The sequence below is a fragment of the Tinamus guttatus genome, unplaced genomic scaffold (genome assembly GCF_059628265.1).
Source record: "Tinamus guttatus ecotype Peru unplaced genomic scaffold, ASM5962826v1 Tinamus_guttatus_pri_ptg000580l, whole genome shotgun sequence".
Classification (NCBI taxonomy): domain Eukaryota; kingdom Metazoa; phylum Chordata; class Aves; order Tinamiformes; family Tinamidae; genus Tinamus; species Tinamus guttatus.
The window spans coordinates 635,774-662,500 of record NW_028289114.1 but is presented as its reverse complement, the minus strand read 5'-3'; the positions used below and the strand labels follow the sequence as shown (position 1 = coordinate 662,500).

At 51.3% G+C, this 26,727-nt stretch overlaps 1 protein-coding gene across 1 annotated transcript; it reads right to left on the bottom strand.

Annotated features, from left to right (window-relative positions):
• Nucleotides 1–4,507: 4,507 nt before the first annotated feature.
• On the bottom strand, nt 4,508–22,961 carry RAB7A (RAB7A, member RAS oncogene family). The gene is made up of 6 exons (XM_088534630.1): nt 22,940–22,961; nt 8,944–9,004; nt 7,741–7,867; nt 6,749–6,967; nt 5,985–6,113; nt 4,508–5,838 (listed from the first exon to the last, which is right to left on the bottom strand). Exons 2-6 carry the CDS (start codon nt 8,994–8,996, stop codon nt 5,743–5,745), a joined length of 624 nt encoding a protein of 207 aa, XP_088390756.1. The 5' UTR covers nt 8,997–9,004; nt 22,940–22,961; the 3' UTR covers nt 4,508–5,742.
• Between the last annotated feature and the right edge of the window lie 3,766 nt (nt 22,962–26,727).

The window sequence follows — 26,727 nt, the reverse complement described above, 5'->3', positions numbered from 1 at the left end:
ACACACACACATTTACATTTAATCTACCTATTTACCTGCGCGATACCATTCCTACGTATAAAAAGTCATGGGAAGTGGCCAACTAAGTCTGGCCAGGGAAATGGCCAGAGCACAAAGCATATCTTTACATATACAGATACAAAATTGTGCATGTGTGTATAGTTAAATGCATATGTATGTCTAATATTTGTGTGCGTGTAAATATACATACACGCATATGTTTTCCCTGTGTATGCACTGCCCAGATATGATATATTTGAGCGCTATCAGCCATGTCAGACACATAGACGCATACACACACACACGGGATACAGTTCAGCCACACGTGTCTGTGTGTGTATGGTCACAAGTGCACACGTGTCCCTAGCTCTAGTTTTGTAAGTGAGCTGTGAAAAGAGACGAGGGTGGCAAGAAACCAGATGTGTGTGTGTGTGTGTGTGGGGGGGGGGAATGTCTCTCTGTTTCTCTGTCCCTGTCTCTCTGTCTTTCTCCCTCTCTTGCTCTCACTGTATATTTTTATGTATATTTATATACTGGGCCGGGACAGGAAGGTGAAATTATGTGTTTTCCCCCCAGATAATAAAAGGCATATTATTATTAATAAAAGGCATAGGATGGGGGGGAGGTTCAGTGGGATTGCTCGCATCCTCACACACTTGTGCAAACACATATGCATACACGTATTGCTGTATGTTTACATATATATATATATATATATATATATACACACACATTTATGTATATATGTGTATCTACATATATCCACACATGCAGTATAACCACGGGGTAAATGTGTGTGCGTGTATGTGTGTATACATGCATACTTACATATATGCACATGTGTGTGTGTGTGTATATATATATGGAAATGTACATATATACCCATGCAGTATAATCATGAGGATAAAAGGCTGTGTGTATATATGTATACATACATACACACGGATGTGTGAATATGTATTTGCATATTTACATATATACACACACACATGCAGTATAATTGTGAGGATGGGGGTATATATGTATACATACATGTGTGTGCATGTATACACACTCACACACACACACACAATACAACCATGGGGATAAAGGTGTGCGTGTGTGTATATATGTATGCATACATAGGCACACACGTGTGTGTATAATCATGAGGGTAAAGGTGTAGGGGAGTCTGTGTGTATAGATCCTCTCGTTCACTCTTTGTGTACACAGCAATCAGAGATCTCTCTCACACACAGGGATATAAAGAAATATTAAAGTAAAATTTATGAGGAAGTATCTGCGTGTGATATATGAACATCCCAGAGAGAGTGCAAAAAGTAATAGCAAATGCACTCACACTATACATATGTATGCTCTCTATATGCTATAGGTATCTACAGAGAGAGAGAGAGAAGAACTACGGGGCTAGGTCTGTGTGTGTATGTATATGTGTGTATGTATAGGGTATAGGGGGTGTGGGTGTCATTTCCTCTCTCTTTGTGTGTGTGGATATGGCGAGAGTGAAGAGATCTCTCAAATAAAACTATATGTGAGTGGCTATCTGTATGGGCATGTGTGATCTCTGTATTTGTTATATATTCAAAGAGAAAATGACGGAAATAGATGTACACATGCACATCCATCCATATATACATGTAGCTGTAAAACAGATAGCTCTGTGTGTACATGCACCATTGTTCTCTCTATGTGGAACACATAAATGAATATATAAGACTGTAACTATTAAAATATATTGGGGGGGGTACCTCTGTTTAATAATTCTCTCTATATATATAGATAAATATATACACTACACACAAATATATTGGTATATAGTATATTAAAATATATCTGTGGGGTTGGCTGTGCATATTCTCTTCCTCTTTATAACACACCTACATAAAATATAAATAAATGTGGGAATGTCTGTGTCTAAATATACATAAGGGAGCAGGTAGCAAAATTCACACAGATGTAAGTCATTATCAGTATAATTGTTTAAATAAATTATATGTGGAGTGTGTGATGCCTCTCTATGTGTTTTTTATATATGCATATCCAGATGTAAGTGCTCGTGTGCCTCCCTCCCCCTCGTTGCACGCGTTTTTGCACACACGTGTGGGACGTGGTGCTGCTCTTGCTCTGCGCTCCCCGCGGCGCCCGTGCGGTCGCGACGCCCCTCGCGGCTCTGCGCCCACGTCCTGCCCGGCGCAGGTGGCCCGGGGGGCCGGTGCCAACGATGCCAACGGCGCCAACGGCTCCGCGCAGCTGGCGCTGCGAGCAGAGGGGACCCGGCCGTGCTCGGAGGGACGGGGACGGGTCCTTCAAACGGGGACTCTTCACAAGGAGCCTCGTGGAGATCGTGGCCGCTCTGCCCCACTTCACCCGAGAGCAGCACTTAATGCTGGAGGTTTTTCTGGGGCAGCCAGTGGAAGAGGCAGCTCTTCCCAAGGCCTTCCTGGTACCGGGATGCGTCCCTGGTGGATGCGCCCCCTTCTCCCTCCTCCCCGCTGCCCTTGTTGCAGATGGCGAGCGACTGGAAGAGTTCAAAGAAAGAAGCCATTTCTCCTTCAGAAGTTTGAATGAAAATCAAATTCATTTCAAAGCAGATTTAAAACAAACCCCGTCTGACAACAAGCACCCCCCACGGACGGGTCTGCGCCGCTCGCCCTCCCCTTCCACCAGGCAGCTCTCCCTGCAGTCCAGCCAGGACCTGGGCAAACACCCGCCCGTCCTCTGCCTCCCTCGCGCCGGGCTCTCCGTGGATCGGCCGGACGTCCCAGCCTCTTCCAGGGCTACGTTCTCCTCTGTGGTTTGTCCAGCAACAAGTCACCATCGCGCACGTCATCGCGTCTGTAACTCATCAGGCGAAGCGGCTGGCGCAGAACCAAAAGCCACGAGGCGCCGTCGGTAGCTCGGGAGGGTTTTTGAGCAGACGGGTGGTTTACCCCAAGCACACCGTGCCCTGCAGGGACCATGGGTCCGGCCAGCTTCTTCAGTCCAGGGCCTCCTCGAACCGCGGCGGTGACACAAGTGACTCGTGCGAGGACACCGGGCCCGGCTGCCGCGGGGCGCAGCAGCCAGGGAGCCGCCAAGGCGCATTCCCAAGCCGCTCGCCTCCGGCAACGTGCAGTTCCAGGCTAGCTAGCAGTGCTTCTAAGAGCACACGACACCTCCATCGTGCACGTGGGTGCATATTCCCACCTCCAAAATGTCGGTGGGGCTTTTTTTTGTAGGTGGTAGAATTGAAATCCGCCCCTCACCCCTTTAGCATCCGTAACATCCCGTGGCGAGGAGCCCTGCAGCCCGGCGGTGCGGGACGCTCTCCTCGCTCCTGCAGAGCTGCTGGGCTCCCCGATGGCCCTTGGCTCGTGTACCGGGCAAGTCCTGCAGCCCTCTGCTCGTCTCCGTGCTGCTGCCCGTGGCTCAGCTCCAGGAACTGAGGCTCAAGCAGCAGAAGGTATTTGCACATTTATCATTTCCCCTTCCCCAACACACTCCTTGGTATTCATCACTCCCCTCTCCCCCCTGGGCTTTCTCCTTGCTACGCTTACAGCTACAGAAAGTAAGTACAGACTCTTTTTAATGGCTTTAAATGGAGACGAGCAGCGTGGAGGCTTTCAGAAGGATGCAGACAGGAAACCAGTCCCACCAGGACACGGTGCTATTCAGGGTAGTTGTTTGAAATGGATTTGAACAGGAAAAGTCTAGGCAAGCAAGGAGGGGTTAAGCGATAGGATGATGCCTCACAAGAGCACATGAGTGTGTTAGAAGTTGCTTCCAAGAACTGGCCTGATTCTCCAAGCCTTGCTTCCTAGTTCACTAGGGAATGGCAGAGCAAGCAGCAGTGACAGAGCAAAGGGTCATATGCAGGATCTAGGAATTAAAGGCTTGAGCAGACTGCACCAGAGAAACATCATAACTCACTGTAAGGTACCCTACCCTAAACAAGCTGAACTCACCCTAAACTGCAAGACAAGGTGACGTGGTTTTAGTGAAGCAGCTCCAGCAAAGCGCTGCGCAGAGCCAGGACAGGCTCCAGCCTCGGAGCTGCACCCCAAGCCCCCGGCCCCACAACAGCCCCGCTGTGTCCCCTGCTACCGCCAGCTCCAGGAACTGTGACACGGGGAGGGCAGCAGCGCCGCTCTGCGCCAGCCTGCCCTTCTCCCAGCACACCCTGGGATGGCAGCAGGGACCGAGCAGAGCCACCGTCCCCCTGCACAGAGGCTTTAGCACAGCCAGCGCGGAGCTGGAGGAGGAGGAGGGCAGTGCCAGAGCCACGGCATCCCGCAGCATTCCTGCCGCTGCAAGCAGCACGCAGGGCAGCAGGGCTGGATGCCCCGTTGCAGGCTCTGGGGTCACCCTTCTCCAAGCAGCTCCTGCAGACAGCCGTGCAGCCACCAGGCCTTGCATTAACGTTGCCTTCAAGGGGCAGGCCCTGGCTTCCTAAAATAGTGAGCACGCAGGGGACAGGAAGCAAGGTGTTAGTGAAGGAGAGAGTCAGAAACAGGAGTAAACAGGAAGGTTTGTTCTTGTTAAGTTTATTGGCATCATGTTTGTCTCTTTACAGAAGAGCTCAGCCTACGTACTAGAATGTAGACCTCTGGAAAACAGGTAGAAGGGCTCCATTTAAGCAAGCTACAAACGCAAGAACAAATACCAGGAAGAAAGGAGGAGAGGAAAGGGAAAAGATTGCCAAGTTTCTCCATACCAAAAAAATCCAGATTAGCAGTCAGTAAGAAGAAAGGGAAGATTCATAGTCCAGGTCATCCATTGAGAAACAGCTACCACAACCCAGGTGGGAGAGGAGCTCCTTCCACAGCACAGAGCCACTGGAACCCCTCAGGTCTGACTCCTTCTCACATTCGCTCCAGGATGTTAGGAGTTAAAGCAGTGGGGAGGTGAACAAATGAGGTCATTTCATAGCTGTATTTAATATTTTTTTAACCCATTAATCCAGTGTGCATATCACTGCTGTTATGCAAATCTGAATTTAGATACAAGGAAGCTGGACAGATTTCTCCAAATGAAGCCTTTGGGCTTCCAAACAAGAAGGCTTACACAGTTCATCTCTACTGTACAAAATACTGCCTCTATCTGGACTTTGTGTCGCTAGCACACTGCAGTTCACAAGTGTCCTCCTCACTTTCTAGACAATCTGTGTTTCAGTACTTGAACATGTAATTCAGGAATTTTACACTAATTTATACATTTTTAATTGGTTGCATATATTAACATGTACTATAAGATTTTTCCTAAAGAAGCATTACATAATACATGGATACTGTAAAAAGATCTGATTAGTTAAAAGTAACAAGCATTAACAGAGATACATACAAAACTCAACCTAGTTGGACTGAGTGCTGAGCTTGCAATGAACTATAGGTAATCAGCCTTTCCAGTTGCAGCCTTCACAGGGGGAAAACACAAGACAGTTAAAAATGTAATTTGTTACACAGATTACCTGTAAACAGTTTCTCTCCATTGGACACCTGGAATTAGATTCAGTTCCAAACATACATAAGAGTTTCCATTTTAAACTAAGAGAAAGGTCTGTTACCATGAAGTGTGTTGAGGATGGTGCAGGGACATGAGCTCTGAAGTGCTGGACTCACAGATGCCCATGGGAGATGGGTGGATTTTGGCAGCTGGAGATGGAAATTTTTAAATTGTTTTAAACACAGAAGAGGGGCTGTGTGTTTGAAGGCCTAAGTGTGATATTTGTTTGTGAAGGACTGTGCTCAACCCCTCCCTCTCCCCTCAGCAGCTGCAGCTCTCTGCAGAAGCCTTCACTCGGTCATTCTTGTCTAGTTTGATGGGTTCGGGGAATTCATTGTAAAGCTCCACTTCGGTTTCCTAGCAGGAGAGAAGGCAGGAGTTAGTGCTTTTCCCAAAAAGGGATCTGCAGAGGGCTCCTAGTGCACAAGGCCCCGTGCCACGAGGGCCCAGCTCAGCAGCAGGACTGGCACCAGCAGAGGGCACCCGCCGGCCCCGGCACCTACCTGTTTAAGTGCGTTTCGTGCAATCGTCTGGAAAGCTTGTTCCACGTTAATGGCCTCCTTGGCACTGGTTTCAAAGTAGGGGATGTTGTTTTTACTGTAGCACCAGGCTTGCGCCCGTTTTGTGGTGACCTGCGCAAAAAGAGAGCGGCATCACCAGCTGCAGCCGTGCAGCACCACCAGGCCAAGGCCCCGTGTCCAGCTTGGGACACATAGGTAGTGCTGACACCAGCAAAGCTGTAGCCTCTACAGAGCTGCTCCTCTGCCCAGGAACCATCTCAGCTCTAGAGACATGGCTGGTTGGAGTCGTGCAGGCCTCAGTCTTGATGCAGGAGGCAAAACAGAGGCCAAGAGGGCCAGCCAGAGGGGCTGCTACCTCCCAGCACGTAACCCAGCCCTGAGCAAGGAGGGCTGTGTCCGAGGGGGACGCGAGCCCGCAGGGCACGGGCTGCTCAGGCACCCGCAGAGCAAGGACTCGCTCCCACAGGAATTGCTCACACTTCTGAAGGAGGAGACTCGCTTCCTTTCCTCGAGTCTGCTCGAGAGCTGCTGCAATCCCTCCCCTGCAGGGAGGCAGGTTGTGCACAGGGGGCTGATCCCCTTTAGGAAGGCCAGAATAGCCTGGAGAGGCTGGTCAGTGTCAAGCAGCAGCTGAGCCACCCTTTGACACCTCCCACTGCCGCTGCTCAGAAAACCCTCACGTGCCCCTACAAGGCTTCCCATTCCCATCATTACTTAAGAGCAGGTTACCAAGTCCCAGTACTCACTTGTCTGTTTTCTAGGTCAATCTTGTTTCCCAGCACAACAAAAGGAAAGTTCTCAGGATCCCTTGGGCTGGCCTGGATGAGGAATTCGTCCCTCCAGCTGTCTAGGGTTTTGAATGTGTTGGGGGCTGTAACATCAAACACCAGCACACAGCAGTCTGCTCCCCTGTAGAAGGCAACTCCCAGAGATTGAAATCGTTCTTGTCCTGCTGTATCCCATATCTGCAGGAAAAAGCAGGCAGTTAAAGCAACTCTGCTCCACCACAGTCAGTCCACAGTCACAGCATTCATTTTAAAACTCCCCACCCCAGGCATCTAGAGGACCTAGCCAGGGGAAGCCAGCCCAAGGGAAGGAGTCCCTGGCAGCTTACACATTCCTGTAGGCACTAAATAGCCAGAAAAGTCCTTCCAAAGGCAGCACTAACCATTTGTGTTTTCAGTCTCAACAAGGGATGTATCCTTGTTTTGAGCAAGCAGGATTAGGGTCAGAAGGCAACCTGCCTGCAAAACTGGAACACCGCAGCGCCAGCACAGCCCACTCAGCTAGCTGCAGCAGGACTCTTTTTTGCCTTACAGTCAGTCTCATCATAGGGAGATTGAAGTTTTAGGTACTCAAAACATGTGCAAGTTGGTAGGTTAATGCTACACTCACAAGAGTCAGAGCAGCATGAATAGTTGACCTAAGGAGTCCCATCTCAGTCACCAAAGAGGGACATGCATCTTTCAGCCAAGATCTAGTGACAGTACCAAACTCTGGCTTTGAAACAGGGCACAGCAAAGCTGCTCTTAGCTGAGAACAGCCAAGTTGAACTTTGCTTTTCCCCAGTTCTGTTCACACACAGATTTGTGGAGAACTCCAGCAACAGCTGTGGCCAAAAGCAGTTTGGTGCAAGCAGGACCTGCAACCAGCACCCCTCTGAAGCAGATACTTCCACATGGCCCGGGTCTGGACAGCCAGACACCTCCTCTCAGCAGAGAGCCAGGTTACTCCTTACCTGCATTGTCACTAGCCTGTCATCCACCATGACCTCTTTTGTCAGGAAGTCTGCGCCTATCGTAGCCTTGTATTGGTTACTGAATTTCTTGTTCACATACTGGTTCATGAGTGATGTCTTTCCCACCCTGCACAGAAAGACAAACAGGACTAAGTACGCTGCTTCTACAAGAGGGTTTGAATTAGCCCCCCTGCACAGAACATCTCACCATTCACCTTCCACCAGAGCCTCTTGACCTTTCAGTCAAGAGAAAGGTGCCCAACGCAAAGAAAGGGCTTTCACTTCAGTAGAAAGGAAGAATTTCTTTCAAAGAATTTCACTTCAATAGCCGCTGAGGCAACAAGATGAACAAGAGCTTTAGCTATGCAAGAGTACAAGGATTAAGGTCTTGAGAAACCCTGTTTCTCCATCAGTAACCTGAGCCTTGGTAAGGCGTGTGCAGCATAGAGTGAAGGCAATCTTGGAAGATAAGTTCCAGGAGGAATCTAGGAGAAAGGGGGGGGTCTTCAGGCTCTGTAGCACAAAGGGAGGTGGAGCCAACCTCAGGCTGGCAGCAGGCCCATGTCCTCTCCCAGGGGCGCACACCCTCCTCGGGGCGCTGGGCTGAGGGTGCCACATTCTCCAGGCTGAGGAACGCTCTGGGAGCAGCAGCCCACTGGGCACAGCCGTGTAAACAAGCCCCATGTAACCTGACTCCCAGGCCATGCGCGGGGCAGCCCAGAGCAGCAGCCGCTCCTCAGAGCCAGGGGCACAACAGCCTCACTCTGGCAGGGAGGCTCCGGCCACGTCCCACGGAAACCAAACACATGGCTCAGTCTAACCTACATCTCTGACATGCAGAGTCCTAAATGACCCAAGATAGCTTATGGTGGCCCCATCTTTTTCTAATTAAATGCTTATTTCAACACTACCCCCTACCTGCAAAGAGGCTGCCCAGTTCTGCTACCAGAGGCTCATCAGCAGACTGCCTGTTTTGTTTGTTCTGTTTAATAATACCGCAGTATTCAAAGACAAAGTTGAGGGGACACATTCAGGACAGATGGCAGTGAAGTGCCATTAAAGCCGTAAGGCAACTCAGCTCTGAGGCTGCAAAACATCTCCCAACACTGCTGGTTTCTTATGGTGTATGCAGACTGTCACTAGTCAGAGCACTTCTCCGGCCGGCCTGACGCAGACGGGCAGCCCAAAGGCTCCTCCACTTACCCGGAGTCTCCAAGGATGATCACTTTCAGCAACACTTTCTTCCTAGAAGTCATCTTTTAAACTGAAAAGGAAGAACAATACCATCAGATAGCACAAACACACGATGCCTCCTGAAGGCAGAGACACAAGACCCTTCACAAGGGAGCAGTGAGCAGCCGAGCCCGATGTGCCTCGAAACAGACTCTGAATTCCAAGCTGTGTTCAACCACCTTGCTTGTTGGCAGAGCAATATTATCCAGGTAACAACCAAGACAGAGCCAAGCACTCACCCTTCACCCTACAGTACCAAGTCATTTGGGACCTCATTTTCAGTCTCCTTTATAGGCACGCTAGCCTCAGCCATTCCTTTAGCCTCGCTGGAGGCCATGCAATACAGCAGCTCAGCTCCCAATAAGGGCTATTTCTTATACTTGCCACTAAGTGTCATTAGGCAGAGCTGCACGTTAATACTTTCAAACTTGGTCCTTCAGTTGTTTCCTAATGAGCGTCACCCCCCCACACACACCTTCCAGAGTCAGCTCAGATGGTCCCAGCCCCTCTAGCAGCTTTGGGGGAACATTGAGCCCCTGGAATACGCTGCAGTTGAAGCAGTTCTTGCTCAACTGTGCAGGCCAGAGGAACTGCTCAGTTCCAAGGCAAACTGCTCCCAGACCCTGCAGGAAGCAGTTCAAGCTAGCCACTGCCACCTCCCTTGGAAGGGGAGGCAAGCCAACAGTGGCAAACTCAGAGCATTTGGCCTGCTGCTCTCACCAAGAGGCTGCTCACCTTATGGCAGGTGCCTCCAAATGACCCATCCCCTTGGCAAGAGGGAGAGTTCAGTTCCAAGAGTCCACGCTGCTGCTCACCCCCAATTCTGCTCCAGCCTTCTCCAAGCACGTGGAAATAGCTGGGGCCTGCTGTAGCTGATGGACTTTAATGTGTTTTATTGCAGCCAGAACAAGCAGGAAGCCCTGCTACCAGTAGCTGAGCACAAGGGCAGCTCAGTGCACCCTCCCTTCCATGAGGCTCTTTCCCGTCCTTCTAGGGATGGGCAGGACCAGCCGCTGCCTCTTACGCGCTGAGGCTGGACTCACAGCATTCCCTGGGTTGCTGCTCACCTGGTGTGCAGCACAGACACTGCAGGCAGCCCACGTGCAAGGCTCCAGCTGACAGCACACCTAGAGCAGCCCAGGTATTCCCAGAAAAATGCCCGCAACCCCAGCGTTTAGCCCTGCTTCTGTTCTCGCCAAGAGCGGTACTCGCAGATCCACACTGCAGCTTGCCTCGTCTACAGCAGCGGGAACAGCCTGCGAGAGCCCCTCGGCCAGACTGCAGCTCCTGTGTTTTCAGAGCATGTGGCACATGCGACACTTGTGCTAGCCAAGCCCGAGACTGTGCAGCAGTCAGCCAGATGGGCCAAGAAGCCAGTGAGCAGAGCTCTGAAGGAACTTCATGCACTGTAGCCCACGTTGCTGTCCTGGGAAACCCCTGTGGAGGTTCAGCCCAAGGTGAGAAGCACCCGTTTTCCTCAACATTTAAGGTAAACAACTCATCTGACATGCCTGTCCCAGGACCCCACACAGGCAGGTTCTCTTTCACCCGAGTGTTTATAACGTCTCTTGCCAATGGCTGCTGCAGCTTCCTAGGATCCAGAGCAGCCTTTGGACAAGCTGGCACTGGTTCCCATGCTCAGGAGAGGATTTGCAGAGCTCTCATTGCAGCACTAAGTCATGATAGTTGCTCAGCACCCAAGTTCAACATGGCCTGGAGTCCCCAGCATGAAGGGAGGGGAATTCTATTCCATAAAGTTATTATATGGAAGTAGCTCCACTGGAGTCACAGGAAGGAAGTCTGAGTCAGCCCTGACACTACCTTGTCACAGGTTTTGGGCTACCCCGTTGCACAGAGGGCTATTAATGCTTCACGAATGCTGATCAGGTGAGATGCGGTTTCCATCCTGTGGGATGCAGGGAGATGACCACAGCACAGCAGAAGCTAGTTCAGCTCTGAAGTTTTGCTGTGGCCACGAGAGCCTGATGAACTCTAGTTGCTGGGGTCCAGAAGCCACCACAGCCCAGATTTCCTCCCCTGTTTTGCTAAGCTGGGTAGAACAAACTTGCCCTTCAGGGCTATCCATTGCCATTGCTTCTTAGTAGAGGACTCTGGGAAAGTACAGTGTTGGACTGCTGCTGCCTCAAACATATGCATGCTGGAGCCTTTTTAAGGGGGATTTAGGCTATAGCAGAGCTGCAAGCAGATATTCTGAGAAGGAAGGGCTCTCTAGTGCAAGCAGCATCAAGTTGCTCTCCTCCAGAGCACTGTTTTTGCTATTTACAGGGTCCTTATCAAGTTCTGCATGGCTGAACTGCTCTCCAGCTCCCGTTAAAGCAGCTACCTGGGCTAACCAGCACTTTGCCTGGTCGTCGTGAGAGCATAGATCTACTCAGATTGGAGATTCCCCCGCTCTTTCCTACCTCACTGTGTCACATCACCGCAGTTCAGGTAAGCTCAGCAATAACCACAAGCAATTCCAGTTACAGCAAACCATTCGCTGTGTCAGCGGAACAAGGGACAAACAACTCCAGGCCAGGTTCAATATTCACAAATTTGCCTGCCTTGAGTCACAGGCAATTCGTGACTATTCATTTGTTAACAGGCTGTTTTGCACATTACGTAGTGTTGAGTAAGCAGGTTCATTGTCATCTTACGTCCCCAAAACGGAATCCCAGACATGCCCGAGCTGTATGAAGGGAAGCCACTGTAGGTCTCACCATCAGCAAGTCTCACGAGCACAAAATTGATTAAAGGAGACTAAGAAGAACACGGCCCGGGCCCACCACGGAGGCAGGCTGAACACGGCAGGCACCATTACTGAGCATCTGGAGTTCTTCCAATCAACCAGCAAAAAAACACCCCACAAAGCTACCAAGCCAAGCTGAGATGTTAAGTTGTGCAGCATTTCCCCTGTGCTGTTGCAAAGGGAGCTCGCTCAGCTTAAGAGTTTTAATCACAATTTTGATCTCAACCAGGTCAGTAGTATGCAAGTCTACGACTATTTCGCACTATATATGCAGCTTCTTCTGTTTTACTGTGACTGATTTCTGCAAAGCAGCCTCCTGTGGAAGTCACACAAGCCCTTAAGATGGCAGCATGCTCACTGGGCAGCTCTCCGAGGGCTCCTATGCAGTCCCAGGAGGGTTTCCAAACAAACACTTCCTCTTTTAGAGGAGTATTGAAGAAAAACCTGTTGGTTAAGATCTGATTCAAGACGTCAGTTCTGTTTCGCACCATGCGAAGCCTCCTGGGGAGAGGTCAGTGCGTGACAGCTCAGAGCACAGCTGACCAGCGCAGCCCTCGGCCCTTCCTGGGAGCTGTCAAAGCCTCCTGCCGAGAGCGCGGCCAGCAGCGCTCCTGCCGCTGCCAAACAACCGCCTGACACAAGAGGGGGGCCCTCGCACTCGTTCTTGATGCCGTTCCCCGAGGAGAGCTACCGAGAGAGCAGCTTCTCCTGACACGAAGCACGGCACGGGCGCTCCCACGGTGCTCAGCCCTGTCGGGCTGCCCTTCTAGCCCCTCACAGGGCACCTGCAAGCAGCCCTGGCACAGCCGATCTGAAGGGAAGGGCCAAACGCTGCCCTGCGAAGCTCAGTAGTGTTATGGGTGTTCAGCCACAGAAGCCAAGAAAGCCCATGCCGAGGCCAACTAGCCTTGTCTTGTTGCCTCAGACCACAGCGCAACTCTGCCCTTTCATATACTGCATTGAAGCAGTTGGTTTAAGTTAAGGAAAGGGATGGTTAAGGATTCCCTGCACAGTCACATGTGTCAAGTGACAGTGCAAGCATTTTAACTTTAATTAGGTTGATGCAAGCAAAGAATAGCAGGAGTTTGCAGTAGTGGCCCACTAATCTTCGAGTTTCGCTATCTTCCAACAGAAGTAGGCCTTGGAAGAGCAACACCCTAGCAAGCCATTCACAGACAGTTTTAATATGAAGACAGCCTTCGGGGTGCAAAGAGAACGTGCCTCTGTGGCAGAGAACAGCTCCTAATACTGGTTTTCAACTTGCTGATGAGTAGGATGACTTTCCTGTTAGCACAGCTATTGGAACAGTCCTTACTGCTGTAGCTTTGCTATTAAAAGGTTCAAACTATAATCCTAACCAAGAATCAAAGTATCCCTAAGGACAGGCTAGAAAGAGATATTTGACCAAGAGTTCTCCAGTCTGTGCCAGCAGAGCAGCTCCGATCTTATTTGCAGGGGGTCTGGGGCTGCCATCACCTCAAAGTGCTTCCCTTCTGCTCCTGCATCTCCCACCTTGTAATCTGCACCACGCGCCTGCATCCTCCGCCAGGAATGGCCAGCCCTCCGTGCAGGGAGCTGTACAGAGCAGGAGGGGGGCAAGTGTCAGGCAGAGCTCAAATCACTGTGGCACTCACAAACAGCTAACTCCATTCCCCTGTCTCAGCAGGTAGCACAAGAGCGAAGAGGTGCTCTACAAAGACAGTTTAACATGAAGCACCACAAACCTGTTTCGGGTGCTGTATCTGGTAAGCAGAACATTTGCTTCTGCAGGGTACTGCAGGGTCTTCAGAAAACCCGCCAAGAGAGCAGCTGTCTACAGCAATATTCCATTAAGGCATCCCATGCACACTGCAGCAGGCTTGCCAGTGAGCAGGCTGGACAGAACCACCACACATAAGAGCTTTGTGTAAAACTCCATCCTGAAACCTAGCTAAGTGCATTTCACACAAGCGCTACCTTTGCTCACTGTTATCTCCAGCGTGGGGGAGGCTGCACCGCCTCAAGTCTCTGCACTACACTGAGGAGCTATTTTTATTCCCCCTCCCAGTAGGGCTGCATGTCTTCAAGGAGGCTAAAGCTGGAAGAATGATTCAAGACCATCTCAACCAGACTGACCTAATTCTGTCCCAGAAGCTGCAAGTCCCCTAGCGTGTTTGGCATGTCCAGAGGTGATGTCTCCTTAGAACAGTAGCCACTAAAACAAGAGGCTCATTGGATGTTTACCCTCTTTCTTAAAAGAATAGCATAGCATCAAACACAGGTGCATATCATCGGTCTGTGCTCACGTTGGCCCTTGCAGTGATTTACAAAGCCAAGCTTAGCTGAGGCCACATGCAGACACAGCAGCTTGAACAAGTTCAGCTACAGTGACAGGCAAGGCTCCACCCTGAGGACAGGCCTTGATTTGGGTTAGTTGGCCAGGATCAGTTTGTGGAGACCAAATGATGAGACACCCTTTGCACTGAAGTTCTTGGCAATCTCCGTCTGCAACGGCAGCTCAAGAGGAGCTGAACGAAGTTTTTCTAGTTTAATATTAAAGAGTTTGAAACATCTGCATGACCAGGTATTTAGAACTAGCAGGCTGCAGAGTAACACCGAGCACTGCAGGTGCCAGTGGGACCAGCTCGGTGTTGCCTCCTCCCCGGGCCCCCCATCTCCCCGTGCTCTCTGCTGTGACACAGCAGGAACCTACACAGAGGACAAGCTACTGTTGTCTTTGTAGGAACACAGCTTAAAAGCAGCTTAGAAGCCCATAATAGGTTTGCTTTGATTTCTGTGGCTGTTGTAGAGCCACGGAATCTTCCATATCACACCTGAGTCCTCCAAGAGCAGAGCAAGTGTCTAACCTCAGACTGAAGGCTGCTATGGAAGCACCTGAGCATTTTAACAGCAGTTTCTGCCTTACATCAACAGGCTGCACAAGCAGGGAAAGACTCTTTCCCATCCCCTGAAACATCTACTGCTAGCTTAACTTCTCTAGATGGGATTCTGTGGCTAGCTAGAAAAGCCTATGCACCAAGTCAGGACTTGTCTCCACCGTGAAGCTGTTAGAAACATCTTGCTGTTCAGGTAGATGACTTGCAGGAAATGCTCCTTGCATAGGGGTTGCTTGTTAGGGTGACAGGCTCCTATGAACCAGGAGGAAAGCTACTGTGGTCCATACTGTTGATGAGCTCCAAGAGTCCTTTGAGCCCTCCTTGACCCACCACAGAAGCCTCAGTTGAAGTGAGGCCCACACCAAAAAGCAGCTGGCAAGATATTCCCGTGACAGCTTCACAGAAGGGTTCACTGTAGCTGCTGCTTTATCAGTAGCATCTCAAAACTGCTTCCCACCTCCTTCCTCCCCACACATTCGTGTTGCAGTTCTAACCAAGATATTCCCTCCCACTGGGACCCAGCCAAGAGCCCCAGCACAGCTCCTGGCTCCTTCCTCAAGAGGAACAGCTAGTGCTGCAGTTTCACCAAGAGCAGAGCCCTTCCTAGTCCTGCAAGGCGGAATTACCTCTGTTCAGGCAGCTGCAAGCCTGGCTTCATCTCCCAATTATTTTTTGATACCTCGTGCAAACTGCTCTATTTTGAGTTGTCAGGTGTAGGTACGCTGCCCACCGTCTCCCACCCGCAGCTCGGAGCCAGAAACCAAATGCTTCACTCCTCTGAAGAAAGGTCTAGAGCTCTAGATGCTTGTTAGCACACTGACACAAGCTCAGATCAAAACAGACTCTCAGAACATGTTTAAGAATCCTGGAGGAATTGGCTTTTTAGACTACAGCTGTCTGCAGTAAATCTCGACCTCATTTTGAGGGTAGAGTTGCCACCTCCGAGGCGGGAGTAGCTCCTCTGGTACCAAACAAAGCTCAAGAATCAGCAAGCAGAGCCACAGCCCAGATAGACGGGCTTGGTGCAAACACCAAAGCAGGGTAACACAGTGCTAGCAGCCCCCTGACCTGCTCTGCGAGCTGCTGGGCAAACGTCAGGCCTCGGCACACGCACTGCCCTTCTTGCTGCAGAACAGGCACTCAAGACAGCAGCAACCTCACCCTCTAAGAGGGGGCACGATCTCTGTGCTAAAAGGCAGGGCGCAGCCAAGGGAAACACAGCTGGATGGCAAGAGCCCTGGATCAACTGCAAGCAGAACAGGCTCACGGTACCATCCAACCAGCCCAGGGCCGGCAGGACTCCCCTTTCAGGGACAAAGAGGTGGCAGTTTGCTCGGTCCCACCCTAGCTCCAGCTGGAGGCTGCACACTCACCAACTGTGGACAAGGGATCAAAGAGTTGCCAGCGGGGCCTGGCAGGAGCCGCAACCGCAGCCGGATCACATGAGAGGGGGTCTGCCCTCCTCAAGGGCCCGTCCCGCTGCAGCCCTGCTACAGAGGCGAGGATCCAGATCTGGGAAGCTCGGCATTCCTGAGAGGCACCAATGCACATGATTAGTCAGGCTCAAAGCCTGAGTTCTAGAAGCCAACTTCTCCAGTTCAAACCCCTCTGATTCACAGCCCTCTTACACCTCCTGGCATTTCTCCAGGTCAGAGTTGTTTTGCTTGCATAATGCTCAAGTATTAGAGGGGGAGCTCAACAAGTTTCTTGCTCTAAAGTTGCCACTATGAATTGTGACTCTATCTTAGAAGGGTCCAGAGCAAGTTGACCCTCCACATCCAGAACTACAGCTTAGAAGCTGCTCATTAACAGTGTATGGCTGCAGCCACCTCCTCAAGAGCAGCGCTCATTTTGATCTCATTAGATGGTTTGAACTTCCTTGCTTGTTTTGATCACAGTTTTCTGCTTGCAGTAGCAAGGAGATGTCTCTGCATGTGCAATCAGACTGGGAACGTGTTTAAGAGCACTGGGAAAGGTTTGAAGGTCACATTTTGGTACGTACAGGGACACTACTTAGCCAAACTGCTGCTTAGCCTAGGATGACAGCAGCATATACAGGCTCTTCCAGGCAACGCGCAGCACCCTGGGCCAAAGGATGGGAGTGCAGAGAGTCTCCAGCAACAGATCCCACTATGCTGAGCAGCCATCCTTAGTCTGGAGGAATCAGCTTGCTCCTCTGACCACCATCCATGATCCGCAGCAGTAATTTGGAGACTACAGGTACATCCAAGGCAGTAGTGCAGGAAGGCCCTTCAGAATCAACTCTGCACAGCCTCAGACAGAGCAGGGAGGAGAGGGTTAAAAAACAAAACAGGCTGCTGCTGAAGTCCTGGTCTCCACAGGACACACAGACATGCCCGTAAGACAGGCATACCTCAAAGCTTCACTGGAAGTGGGAGGTTCCCAGGCAGGAAGCCTGGGTTCACCTCATTCCAAGTTGTTCGAGGAATTACAGGTCCGTTGTACTGCAGGGTCCGTTTCTCCCAGGAAGAGCCAGCTAGAGTCCCAGGATGCCAATAGGAGTGTCTGCAGATCTTCAGCCACCCCTCAGGAAGCTCTGCTGCCATGTAAACATCAGCGCTGCTCTGTCCCTGCACGCTAGGGAGAAGCTGTCCCTCTGCAAGCCCTTGAGGACTACAGACAGGACCCAGTCAGCCTTGTTTTTCCCCATGCACGGAGACAGCACGAGAGCAGGCGTGCGTGCTTGAACAGCCCTCCCTCTGCTCCAAGCAGACTTTAACTTCCCCTATTCTGCCCTGGGGGAGACAACCTCAGGATGTAGGAGGAGATTTGAGCACATTGCTGGCTGCTGGGAGACACTAGGCAACAAGCCATACGTCTTCACTAAAGGCCTTGACTACGCAGAACATTTTAGCTCTATCAGGATGGCTTCCATGTTGCCATGTACCTACCAGAAGTGACTCCTTGGGGGAAAAATGCCAAAGACAGACAGACAAATCTTACACTATTAACCAAAACAGAGCTATAGTGCCCATGCAGCCTAGTTTATACAGCTGCCTGCCAGCCTCTATTGGCACACGGCCATCTAGCTAGTATGGCCAAACTGCAATTTGAGCAACTTCCATATGAATAAAGATAGTCCAGAAAGGTCCTTGCATCGGGTCAACCCAATGAATATGATTCACTCGCTTCTTTCCATAAAGAAAACACAGTGCAAGCAGCAGCTGGGTTTTAATCTTTCTGTCCAGAAGATAAGGCTGGCCAATTCAAAACATCAAGCTAGTCAGGCCATTCAGAAACAGTAAAGTTGTGAGATCTTTAACAATATCTTTTCCAAGTATTTGGATTAATTTCTAGTTTTGTCTTCAACTTCCTAAGGTTTCAGACATTCCTGCCATGCTTTCCGTTTTAGAAACACAAACAGGAGGTGTTAGATAACCTCCCTGGTGGTAAGCACAAGCAGAGATCCCAGACCTTGTCAGTGGTAAACAAGCCTTTATTTAATCTGCTCCTGGCTGCTAGTTTCCCCCAGCTCTTAGAGGCAGAGAGAAAACCAGAGCGACTGGAGAAAACCAGAGAGCTGCCAGCAAAGGCCAGGACCTTCAGGTCACAAACTAATAGCACTAAGAAGGCCCCGCAGAGCCTGGAACTGTTGTTAAGATGCAAGACTGGGCATCAAAGGATATGTTTACAGGCCAGGGGATCACTCCAGCCTATCCATCCCCGCTATCAGCATTAGTATCACAGCTAAGCAGCTGGGCTCAAAGTCCATCTAAACAGCTATTACAGACAAGGTGGGGAACATCCACATTAGGGTTGCTGGGTATTTTCTCTCCTTCAGCACAAGGAGAGTGGTGGAAGAGATGGGAGCTCTCATCCTGAGGCAGACAGCAACAGAAATGCTAGGCCCTGACAGCAGGGATGAAAGCCTCACTCCAGGGCACCCATTGCCAGGAGGCCTTGTTCTCAGGAACGAGCCTCCTCCTGGAAAGGAGCCTTCCTCTTAGGACACACCGCAATCCAGGAACGCAACCCTCACCTGGGAGCGGAGCCAATGATCCTACACAAACCTGATACCTGTTACTATGCTAATGGAGTCTGCAAAGCAGGAAGGACAAGTATTTCAGCACCCACATCCCAGGATGGCACAGGTAGCTCACAGTGATGGTTGAGTCAGTGCTCAACATGGAATTCCTATCACAGACCTGTTCCCAGACCCACACTTCATGTCCCAGTGCCTCCTGCATCAGCAATTTACCAGCTCAGTTCCCTTCTTCAGAGAGCTTTGCAGAGGACTTTAAAAACGCCTCCCTAAAGTGACTTTTGCAGCATGAGTCAGTGCTGGTACCCTGCATGTTCTAAGAGGGGAGATCAGATTAACAGATACCATAGCTACGACTCTGGCCATGCTGGAACCAGTGTTAGTACCGTGCCAGTTTGGAAGTCAGGTACCACAGGCAGTGCCTGCAAGTGGAAGGGACACAGAGGCCTATGAAGGCAAGTGACTCAATCCACTTTGGACATAAGCACCAAGCAAGTCCTTGTTTCAGAGGATGCTGTTCCCCAGGAGAAGAGAGATCAATGGTTCAGCTCAGACTCATCCAGTACAACTGGCAGCCCCAGCAACCAAGGTCCAGGCACTCCAAGCCAAGTACCCTCTGTTTAAAGCTCCCTGCCTTCACTTTCCTTCACTATTTAACTAGTCCACTGCATATCCACTGCAGGAGTGGATCAAAGTTGCAGTGTACAGTGAGCAACTGCAGGAAAATAAAATAAAAACAAACAAACAAAAAAAAACTAGTAGTCTTTAGTGAAAGCTCTGAACAGAAACAGATCAACAAAACTGAGCAGAGCTCCTGCAAGTGCAGTTAGATATGATTAGTCACCTTTAAAAGTCGTTTTAAATCACTATGGACAGGCAAAGATAATCACTCAATACATCAAGTGCCTCTAAGTTGTATAAACAGGAATCTGTGCTACAAGTCTGCATTTGAACCTCATCTCCAAAGCAGCGCGGCTTTCCCAAAGCTCCGCTGCCCTGAAAACAGCCGCCGCCTCCCAGGCGGGTTCAACAGCAAGAATGTCAAGGCTATTTGAGCTCCGCTGTAAATCAACACGTTTCAGTGGCCTTGACGGGCTCGCTGTCCTCGCTGTCACCGGGCAGGTCGGCAGCGCGTTGACACGGCTCCGCTCCCGCACGGAGCGGCGGCGCCGGAGCACCCGCAGCAGGGATGACATCACCGGCGGAGCGAGCTGGGAAACGCAGCAGCGCGGCGAGTCCGCGTGCTGCATCCCGCAAAAGCAACAACGCGGCGGGAGCCAGGAGCAGCCACAGGATAAAGGGGCATCCCTTCGCTGCCCGCTGTTTATGAGCGGCACTGCAGGAGACAATGACCTGCACTGGTTAGGAAGCCTTAGTTAAGCTGTGCTTAAAGAGAAATAAGGATTTTTTAGTAAAGAAGCCAAGTGCAGGATGGTATTTAAATATTGCCCCTTGATTTGTTCTCCGTAACTCAGCCAGTTCCGAGTTGCACAGAAAGGGAGTCTTTTATCCTCACAGTCCTGGGCCACAACTTCACTGTTACACTGCAGCTACAAGAGCTTGTTTAAGAGGGCTGCAGGGAGGCAAACTCCAGCTCAGCAAGCAATTAAACAGCAATTATCAGAACAACGCTGTGCAGAATGCAACATTTCAGTGTCCAAAAGATGCAGGACAGTTTTCAGGCGAGCAGCACATTAGGCACAAATAATAGTGCACAGCTTGGCACTAACGCCAAATTCAGCATTTGGGGAAATCTTGACCCCCTTCCACCAAGACAAAAAGCTTTAAACTCCCCACTGCAGGGGATCTCAGCACCAGCTGCTCCCTAGAAATCGGGGCAGCTCTCGTGACAGTTGGAGAAGCCCAGACGATGTCTTTAGGGAACACTGGCAGCAGGACGGCAAGAGAGCTCCATGCTTGCCTAGCAAACACCCAGTCACTTCAGCTTCTGCAGTAACTGGTCTGTTATAACACCAGGGAGGACAACCAGCACCATCTGTGAGCCCACAGAGCCAGCACCTTGGTTAGTGAATGCACCATCCAATTGTCCTATGCCACAGCCTTTACCCCTGACCAGGGCTTTCCAGGCACCCACCACAAGATGCAGCACTGGAGCAAAATACATCCTAATCAAGCATAAGCAGTGTTATTTACAGCCAAATGCTAAGTTCTGCATAAACTAGTCTCATTTTCACAGACAAGTCAAAATAAAATCCAATACATGTTAGAGGCAATGCTATTTTTAGTTTTGCACAGATGGTTTGATTGCAATTGTCATGCTTCCTCAAGGACACACTTTGCCAAAACTGTGCTCTGGCAGGTAGTTCACATGACCTTCCAACACAAGAGTTTTAAAAGAACTCTAAGAAAATACTGCAGAAACTGCACCTCTGGTAGCCCTCCTATCCCTAAATACTCAGTTTGGGTAGCAAACCAAGCAGAGGTTGGTTAGAGAGGGGATACCCGCCCTATCAAATCCTGAGGAGAGCCTGCAGCAGAGTTACATTTCTACGCTCATCTAAAACCCATCCATGTTGTAGCACATTCATGTCCCTTCGCACAGAGTGAGACCCAGTGGCTTTGGGGAAGCAGGGACAGAGGGGCCTGCAGTACGGCCACTGTGACACAGCTAACGAGGCTCTGAAACTTGGCATCTTCGTGTTTTAATGTACAAATCCTGGCGGGCCACATTGAACTATTAGTGGAGCATCTGAGAATATAGACCACCAAGTGCCACCACGTGCAAAGTGCAAGCTTAATGAAACTACTACTTTGAACCTTACCAGTTATACTTCATCTTGCAGGTTAGGAGAACAAGCGACTGCTATGGCATTTTAAAGCAGTTTTCCTTACTGAGGAGGCAGATTAGCCCCATTTTACAGCTTTTCTACACCAGAAGTAGAGCATTAGCAAAGCAGCACACAGAAAATAAAGGGTAGCACACTTGAAAGTAACAGCATTAGAGCTACTTTGCATGCTAAGGACTCAGGCCAGGCACGGTGGGTCTACTCATTAGTTCACGTCGCACAAGTCATGTGTTTAGTCAGCTGTTGGAAGTCACAAGGGGAGGGAGACAAGTCTACTTGTTCTTCCTGAAGAAGTACAGCAGCGAGGCCCTGGTTATTTAAGCAGGGAATATTCAAATGGTTCCACCCACTCTAACCTCAAGTAGAGCTACCAAGAGAACGTTCGCTCCTGTAGCTGGGCCCAGCTGCAGCCTCGCTCAGGCACTACTAGCACCGCCTTGGCTTGGAAACACAAAATAGCTACAAGTGAGCCTCTAAGTCAAAGCCAACCAAATCCCGTAGCACAACCGGTTTTGAACCATTCTCCCCAAAGAGAAAGCTCTTCACTCCCCACCCCCAGCTTCTACCCGATACAGAGACACAGAGAACTAAGCAAAGAACAGAGCTGGCTGCCCAGTGATAAGCCCAAGAAGCTTTAAAGTCTCAAACTTAGTAATTCTCAAATTAGACGAGCTTCCTTCCAGTTGGGAGGACTTTGTACTGCCATGTGTTCTCAGCTTACATGTAAGAAAACTGCAAACACATCAGAGAAGCTCTACTTGCCAACTGGTGTTTTTATTTTTGACAAAGACAACACTGAGGAGTGTAGCTTTGAGTCAAAGGATCTGGAGGTATTGAATAAGATGTTCTCATTTACGTGCTAAGGTTAACACCTCTAAAAATTAAGGGAGCCTTTCTACAGCTCTTCTAGTACGCAAAAGAATTCCTCTATTCACAAAGGGGGCAGCACAGTTGTCTTAGTACAATTATCACGTATTTACATATTTATTAGCCCACTCGACCAGGAGGTTCGGGATCTATCATTTATTTTATTGCACACGCTCGCGGCCAAAAGCGCTTCTGCCATCCAGCCCCGCACTCCCGCGACCCGCCTCGGGCCTCACGCACACGGGGAGCCGCTTTCGCAACGGCCGCGGGGCTCCGCGCCCGCCCGCGCCGTCACGTTGACCGCTCCGCGCGCGACCTGCCCGCGTGAAACGCGGCCCTCCGCCCCGGGGCCGGTGCGCGGGCGGCTCCGCGGGGAGGCCCCGGCCGGGCGCCCCCGGGGGGCGGCTGCGGGCGGCGGAGCCCCGCGCGGGGGAGGCGGCGTCGGGGCCTCCATTGTTGGGGAAGGGCGGCGGGACCCAGCCCGCGCCGGGGGGAAGAGGAGGGGCGCCCGCGCGGCGGGGCCGGCGCCTGGGGAGGGGCCCGCGCGGCCCCGGGTGGAGCGGCCCACGGCCCCCGTGGCCGCAGGACCCCCCCCGTGCCGCCGCGCGCGGCCGCGGGACCCCCTGCGCTGCCCCGGAACCCCCCGTGCCGCCGCGGGACTCACCGTGGTGTTGCGCGTGGCCGCGGCGCCGCCGACACTCGCCGCCTCCCTCCGCTCGCCTCAGCTCGGCTTTAATGGGCCCCAACCGCCTCCCCGCTTTCACTTCCGCCTCCCCCCTCGGACAACTTCCGGTCACGCGGCACGCCCGGCGCCCCGTGACGTCAGCGCGCAGCCACGGCCAAGGGCGGCGGCGGGGAGGAGGCGCGTCACGTGACGGCGGCCGGGTGCCATGTTGGGCCGCCGAGGCCGTCGTCGTCCTCAGGCGCGAGGCGGCCCAAATGGCGGCACCAAAGGCGCAGGGGGGCCCAGGAGAGGCCACTCTGGCAGCCTAAATGGCAGCACCAAAGGCGCAGGGGAGTCCAGGGGAGGGCGCTCTGGCGCCCTGCGCACACGGACAAGGCCCCAAAGGCCACCTGAGGCACAGACCCAAGCCCGGACAAAACGCTCCCTCCCCGGGGCAGCAGCTGCCCAGGGGCGTTAGAGGCTCCAACAGCAGAGACGGGCAAAAGGCAACAGGCCGCAGTGCTGGGCAGCCCGCTGTGGGGACCCTGCTCGAGCGAGGGAGGAGCAGCGGCACACATGGAGGGGGAAAAAACAAAAGCAAACAACCAAAACAACCCGATAAAATACATCAAATTAAGATAGTTGCAGGTTGATTAATCAGGCAATAACCAGTGCCTAGATCAGCAATGAATGCAGATGCGCTGGGAGTATATAAACCAACCCCTAGTGTCTCCCTGCACCCCAGAATAAGCATCCTGGAGATACAAGACCCCTCCGCATTTTCTACTTAGCCTGTTGCCGGCATTTTATTGTCTTATTATTCAGCACTTAACTTGAATACTCCCTTGCCTTCATCCAAGGCACATGATTATTGTAGCTTTAGATAGCCCATGAACTCAGGAACACAAAGACTAAAAGCAACCATGGAAAAAAAAAAGACTATTTTTAGAGCTAATTAAAGAGGGAAAAGTAATGGAGACACTTACAGCTTCATTAAAGAGGGAAATCGCTTCTGAGCAGTATTCACCAGACAGTACTTTTCACTCTGTGAGCGAGCTCTTGCTCTTTGCTCTTTATTCCATCCTGAGACAATCTGCCACATAACATTAGGCAAATTGCTTGCCGTCTCTGCACTGGTAACACAATTTCCCCGTGTGTAACCTGGAAACAGCACTGCTTACCCCAGAAAGATGCTGCGAGGTCTGATTAATGCCTGCAAAGCAGTCTGAGACCAGCAGAATTATGATGGCCCAGCACAGCAAATGTGCTATTAAAATCCTTATAATCTGTTGGGCCTGGATTGAATCCCAGCACTATCCACCGCAGGGAACACAGCGCACGTTGTTCAGTGTCCCGCTCCCGAGGAGCCCAGGGAAGTTGGTGCAGGGACGGAGCCCGGTCTGGAGTCCCCATCGTCGGGGGAAGCCTCCACCCCGGCTGCTGCAGAAACCACCCGGGCTCCAAAGGGCAGCCCAGCCCCAGCTCAGCCCGTTCCCGATGCCGGCGCCAGCTCCTGCCCGACCCTGCGCTGAGTCACCGGAGCTGCGGGTCACTAACGCCACAAGGAGCGCGGATAATTTTCCTACCGGCTTCGTGGGAAGGCCTTGGCGAGGCAGGACACAAACGCTGCTCCTGGGGCCGGTTTAAGCTGTGGTGGAAATGCAGAGTAAAGCGAAGGCAGCGGGACCAGGGCTGCCGGCTGCTCCTCCTGTGGTGCTGGCAAGTTCAGCACTGATTTTGCACCCTAATTTCTATATCTGCAGGACTGTGTCACTCCCCTCAAAAGACAGGGGAGCCCATGACATCTAGTTGATCAATTCCTTTAAGGTGCTCTGTGAGATACACAGACCTGAAAAAGAACCTGGTATCAGTTAAGACATGGACTTAAAAGAGGAAAAGCTTCACTCGGTGAAGTGATGGAGACAACCTTTGTGTGACGTCCCAAGTGGAAGCTCTGCCCTGAGCAGGCTGGCGGCTCGCAGCAGCTGGGGCAGAGCACTTGGGTGCCCCAGTCTGCTTATTTCTCTTAGCAGCAGGCCCCTGTATGGAGCTGCTGTTCCTCTCCTTCCTAAAAGCCTCCCTTTTCTTTTCATGTGATGTGAAAACCATGGGAGAAGTTTCCTCCTGTACCACAGTGATTCTGACACCAGTGTAAAACCTACATCTGTAACATATTTTTATTATCCTGAGAATAACCTTGCATCAAGCTCCCATGCCACCTGCTAATGTGACCAACAGCTGTGTCACGGAATAATTGCTCATGACGAGTCCTGATCCTCTCTGGGATCGCTGCATTTCCTCACACTGACGAGGCAAGATCCTGCCTTGGAGCACACAGGAATCCTGGCGCTCAGGAGGACCCGCGTCAGCAGACAGGTCCTTGCTATCCCTATGGGTCTCCTGTCTTCTGGCACGGATCAGTCACGTTCTCGGGGCAGAAGGGAAGGGAAGGGACAGTTGCAGAGGTGGCGGGCAGCCGTCCTGCGCTGCTCCTGCCTGGCCATGCTGCATCCCGCGCATCTTCCCGCCGGGACAGCCGCGCTCCGGCAGGAAGCAGCGCACAGCCCGGCCGGGAGCTCCGCCGCTGTCGGCCGCCTGCAAAGAAACCGGCCTCCCCTCTGAGCGCCTCATAGTGCCCAGACCCACCGAAACCCTGCGAAGATGGATCAGTTTGAAAGCCAAGGCCAACTGCTCCCACTAACAACATTCTGAAGAAATGAGTTCTCTCCCTTGGAGGGACACAAGCAAGCGGGTCTGATTTTATACTGACCCGTCTCCAGACACTGACCAGTGTAGAAGCCCCAGCACGCTTTGCACACCCATCTCTAATGCAGGAAGAAAATCTCCAGCTTTGATCCTGTTCCCTTTGTGATATAATATTTACAAATGTGCCCGATCCAATTAGAGGAAATAAAACACGAGATGCCTTCCACTGTCTCTTTCCATGCCCTTTAGCCAAAATGGACCCTCCCCTTCTACTCCATAAGAAAAGGGCACTGTGAACACAAACACCACGGGCACAGAAGCACCAGCTGACACTAACGGAGGGGCCGCAGGGAGCTCTGCGCAGCGGGAGCTGCAGACCCCGCATTAACGCCAACATCTGACGTTCCCCGTGCACTCCCCATCTTCCCGTGCACGCACACAGCTCCCTCACCTCTGGCCATCTGTGACACTAAAAGCCAGAGGGAGCCTTGATACTTATCCAGCAAATTCCAGCTCCCCAGAGGCCTGCTGTCCCTCCCCTCCTTGCAGGGCCAACCCCAGGATCTTTCCTTGCCTGCGGAGCCTGGGAAATGTAGCACGAGCCCCTCGTGACAGTAACTGCTCAGTGAAAACCATCTGGCCTTGCTGGCCTCTCACAACTAGCTTTGCAATCCTTTCTTCTGCCACCTCCAGCTTTCCAGACCAGCTTCCTCAAATTATTATAGTGATCTAACCTACTAAAATTTTTTAAAAAAGCGGAACTAAGAAGCAGCAAACATACAATATCTTGCTTTTGTACTTCAAGCTTTGTCACACTTTGATTTACTGTTGCCTAAAGCAGGTTCACTCTACCTCTGCTGGCATTTTCTTCCTTAAAAATCATTTGCTGCTACATATGCATTTCCACTGGCAACAGTAAAACTGTAGTATTTTGCTTGCCCTCTTCTCTAATCCCTGCTTGCAGTACAAATACGAGTCCATTAATCTCCTAATGCTTTCACCTTTGCAATCCTCAGCTGATTTCTAAGTGTTACAGTAGCAGCAATACAGGAAAATAAAAAGCTGGTTCTGGACAAGATGCT

What these genes read in the sequence shown, in the direction of transcription:
- RAB7A (XM_088534630.1), bottom strand. Translation starts at nt 8,996, where the DNA reads ATGACTTCTAGGAAGAAAGTGTTGCTGAAAGTGATCATCCTTGGAGAC. An exon ending in ATCATCCTTGGAGACTCCGG is followed by an intron (nt 7,868 to 8,943) that starts GTAAGTGGAGGA and finishes CTTTCTGTGCAG; the next exon opens with GGTGGGAAAGACATCACTCA. An exon ending in TTGACCTAGAAAACAGACAA is followed by an intron (nt 6,114 to 6,748) that starts GTGAGTACTGGG and finishes CTTTTTGCGCAG; the next exon opens with GTCACCACAAAACGGGCGCA.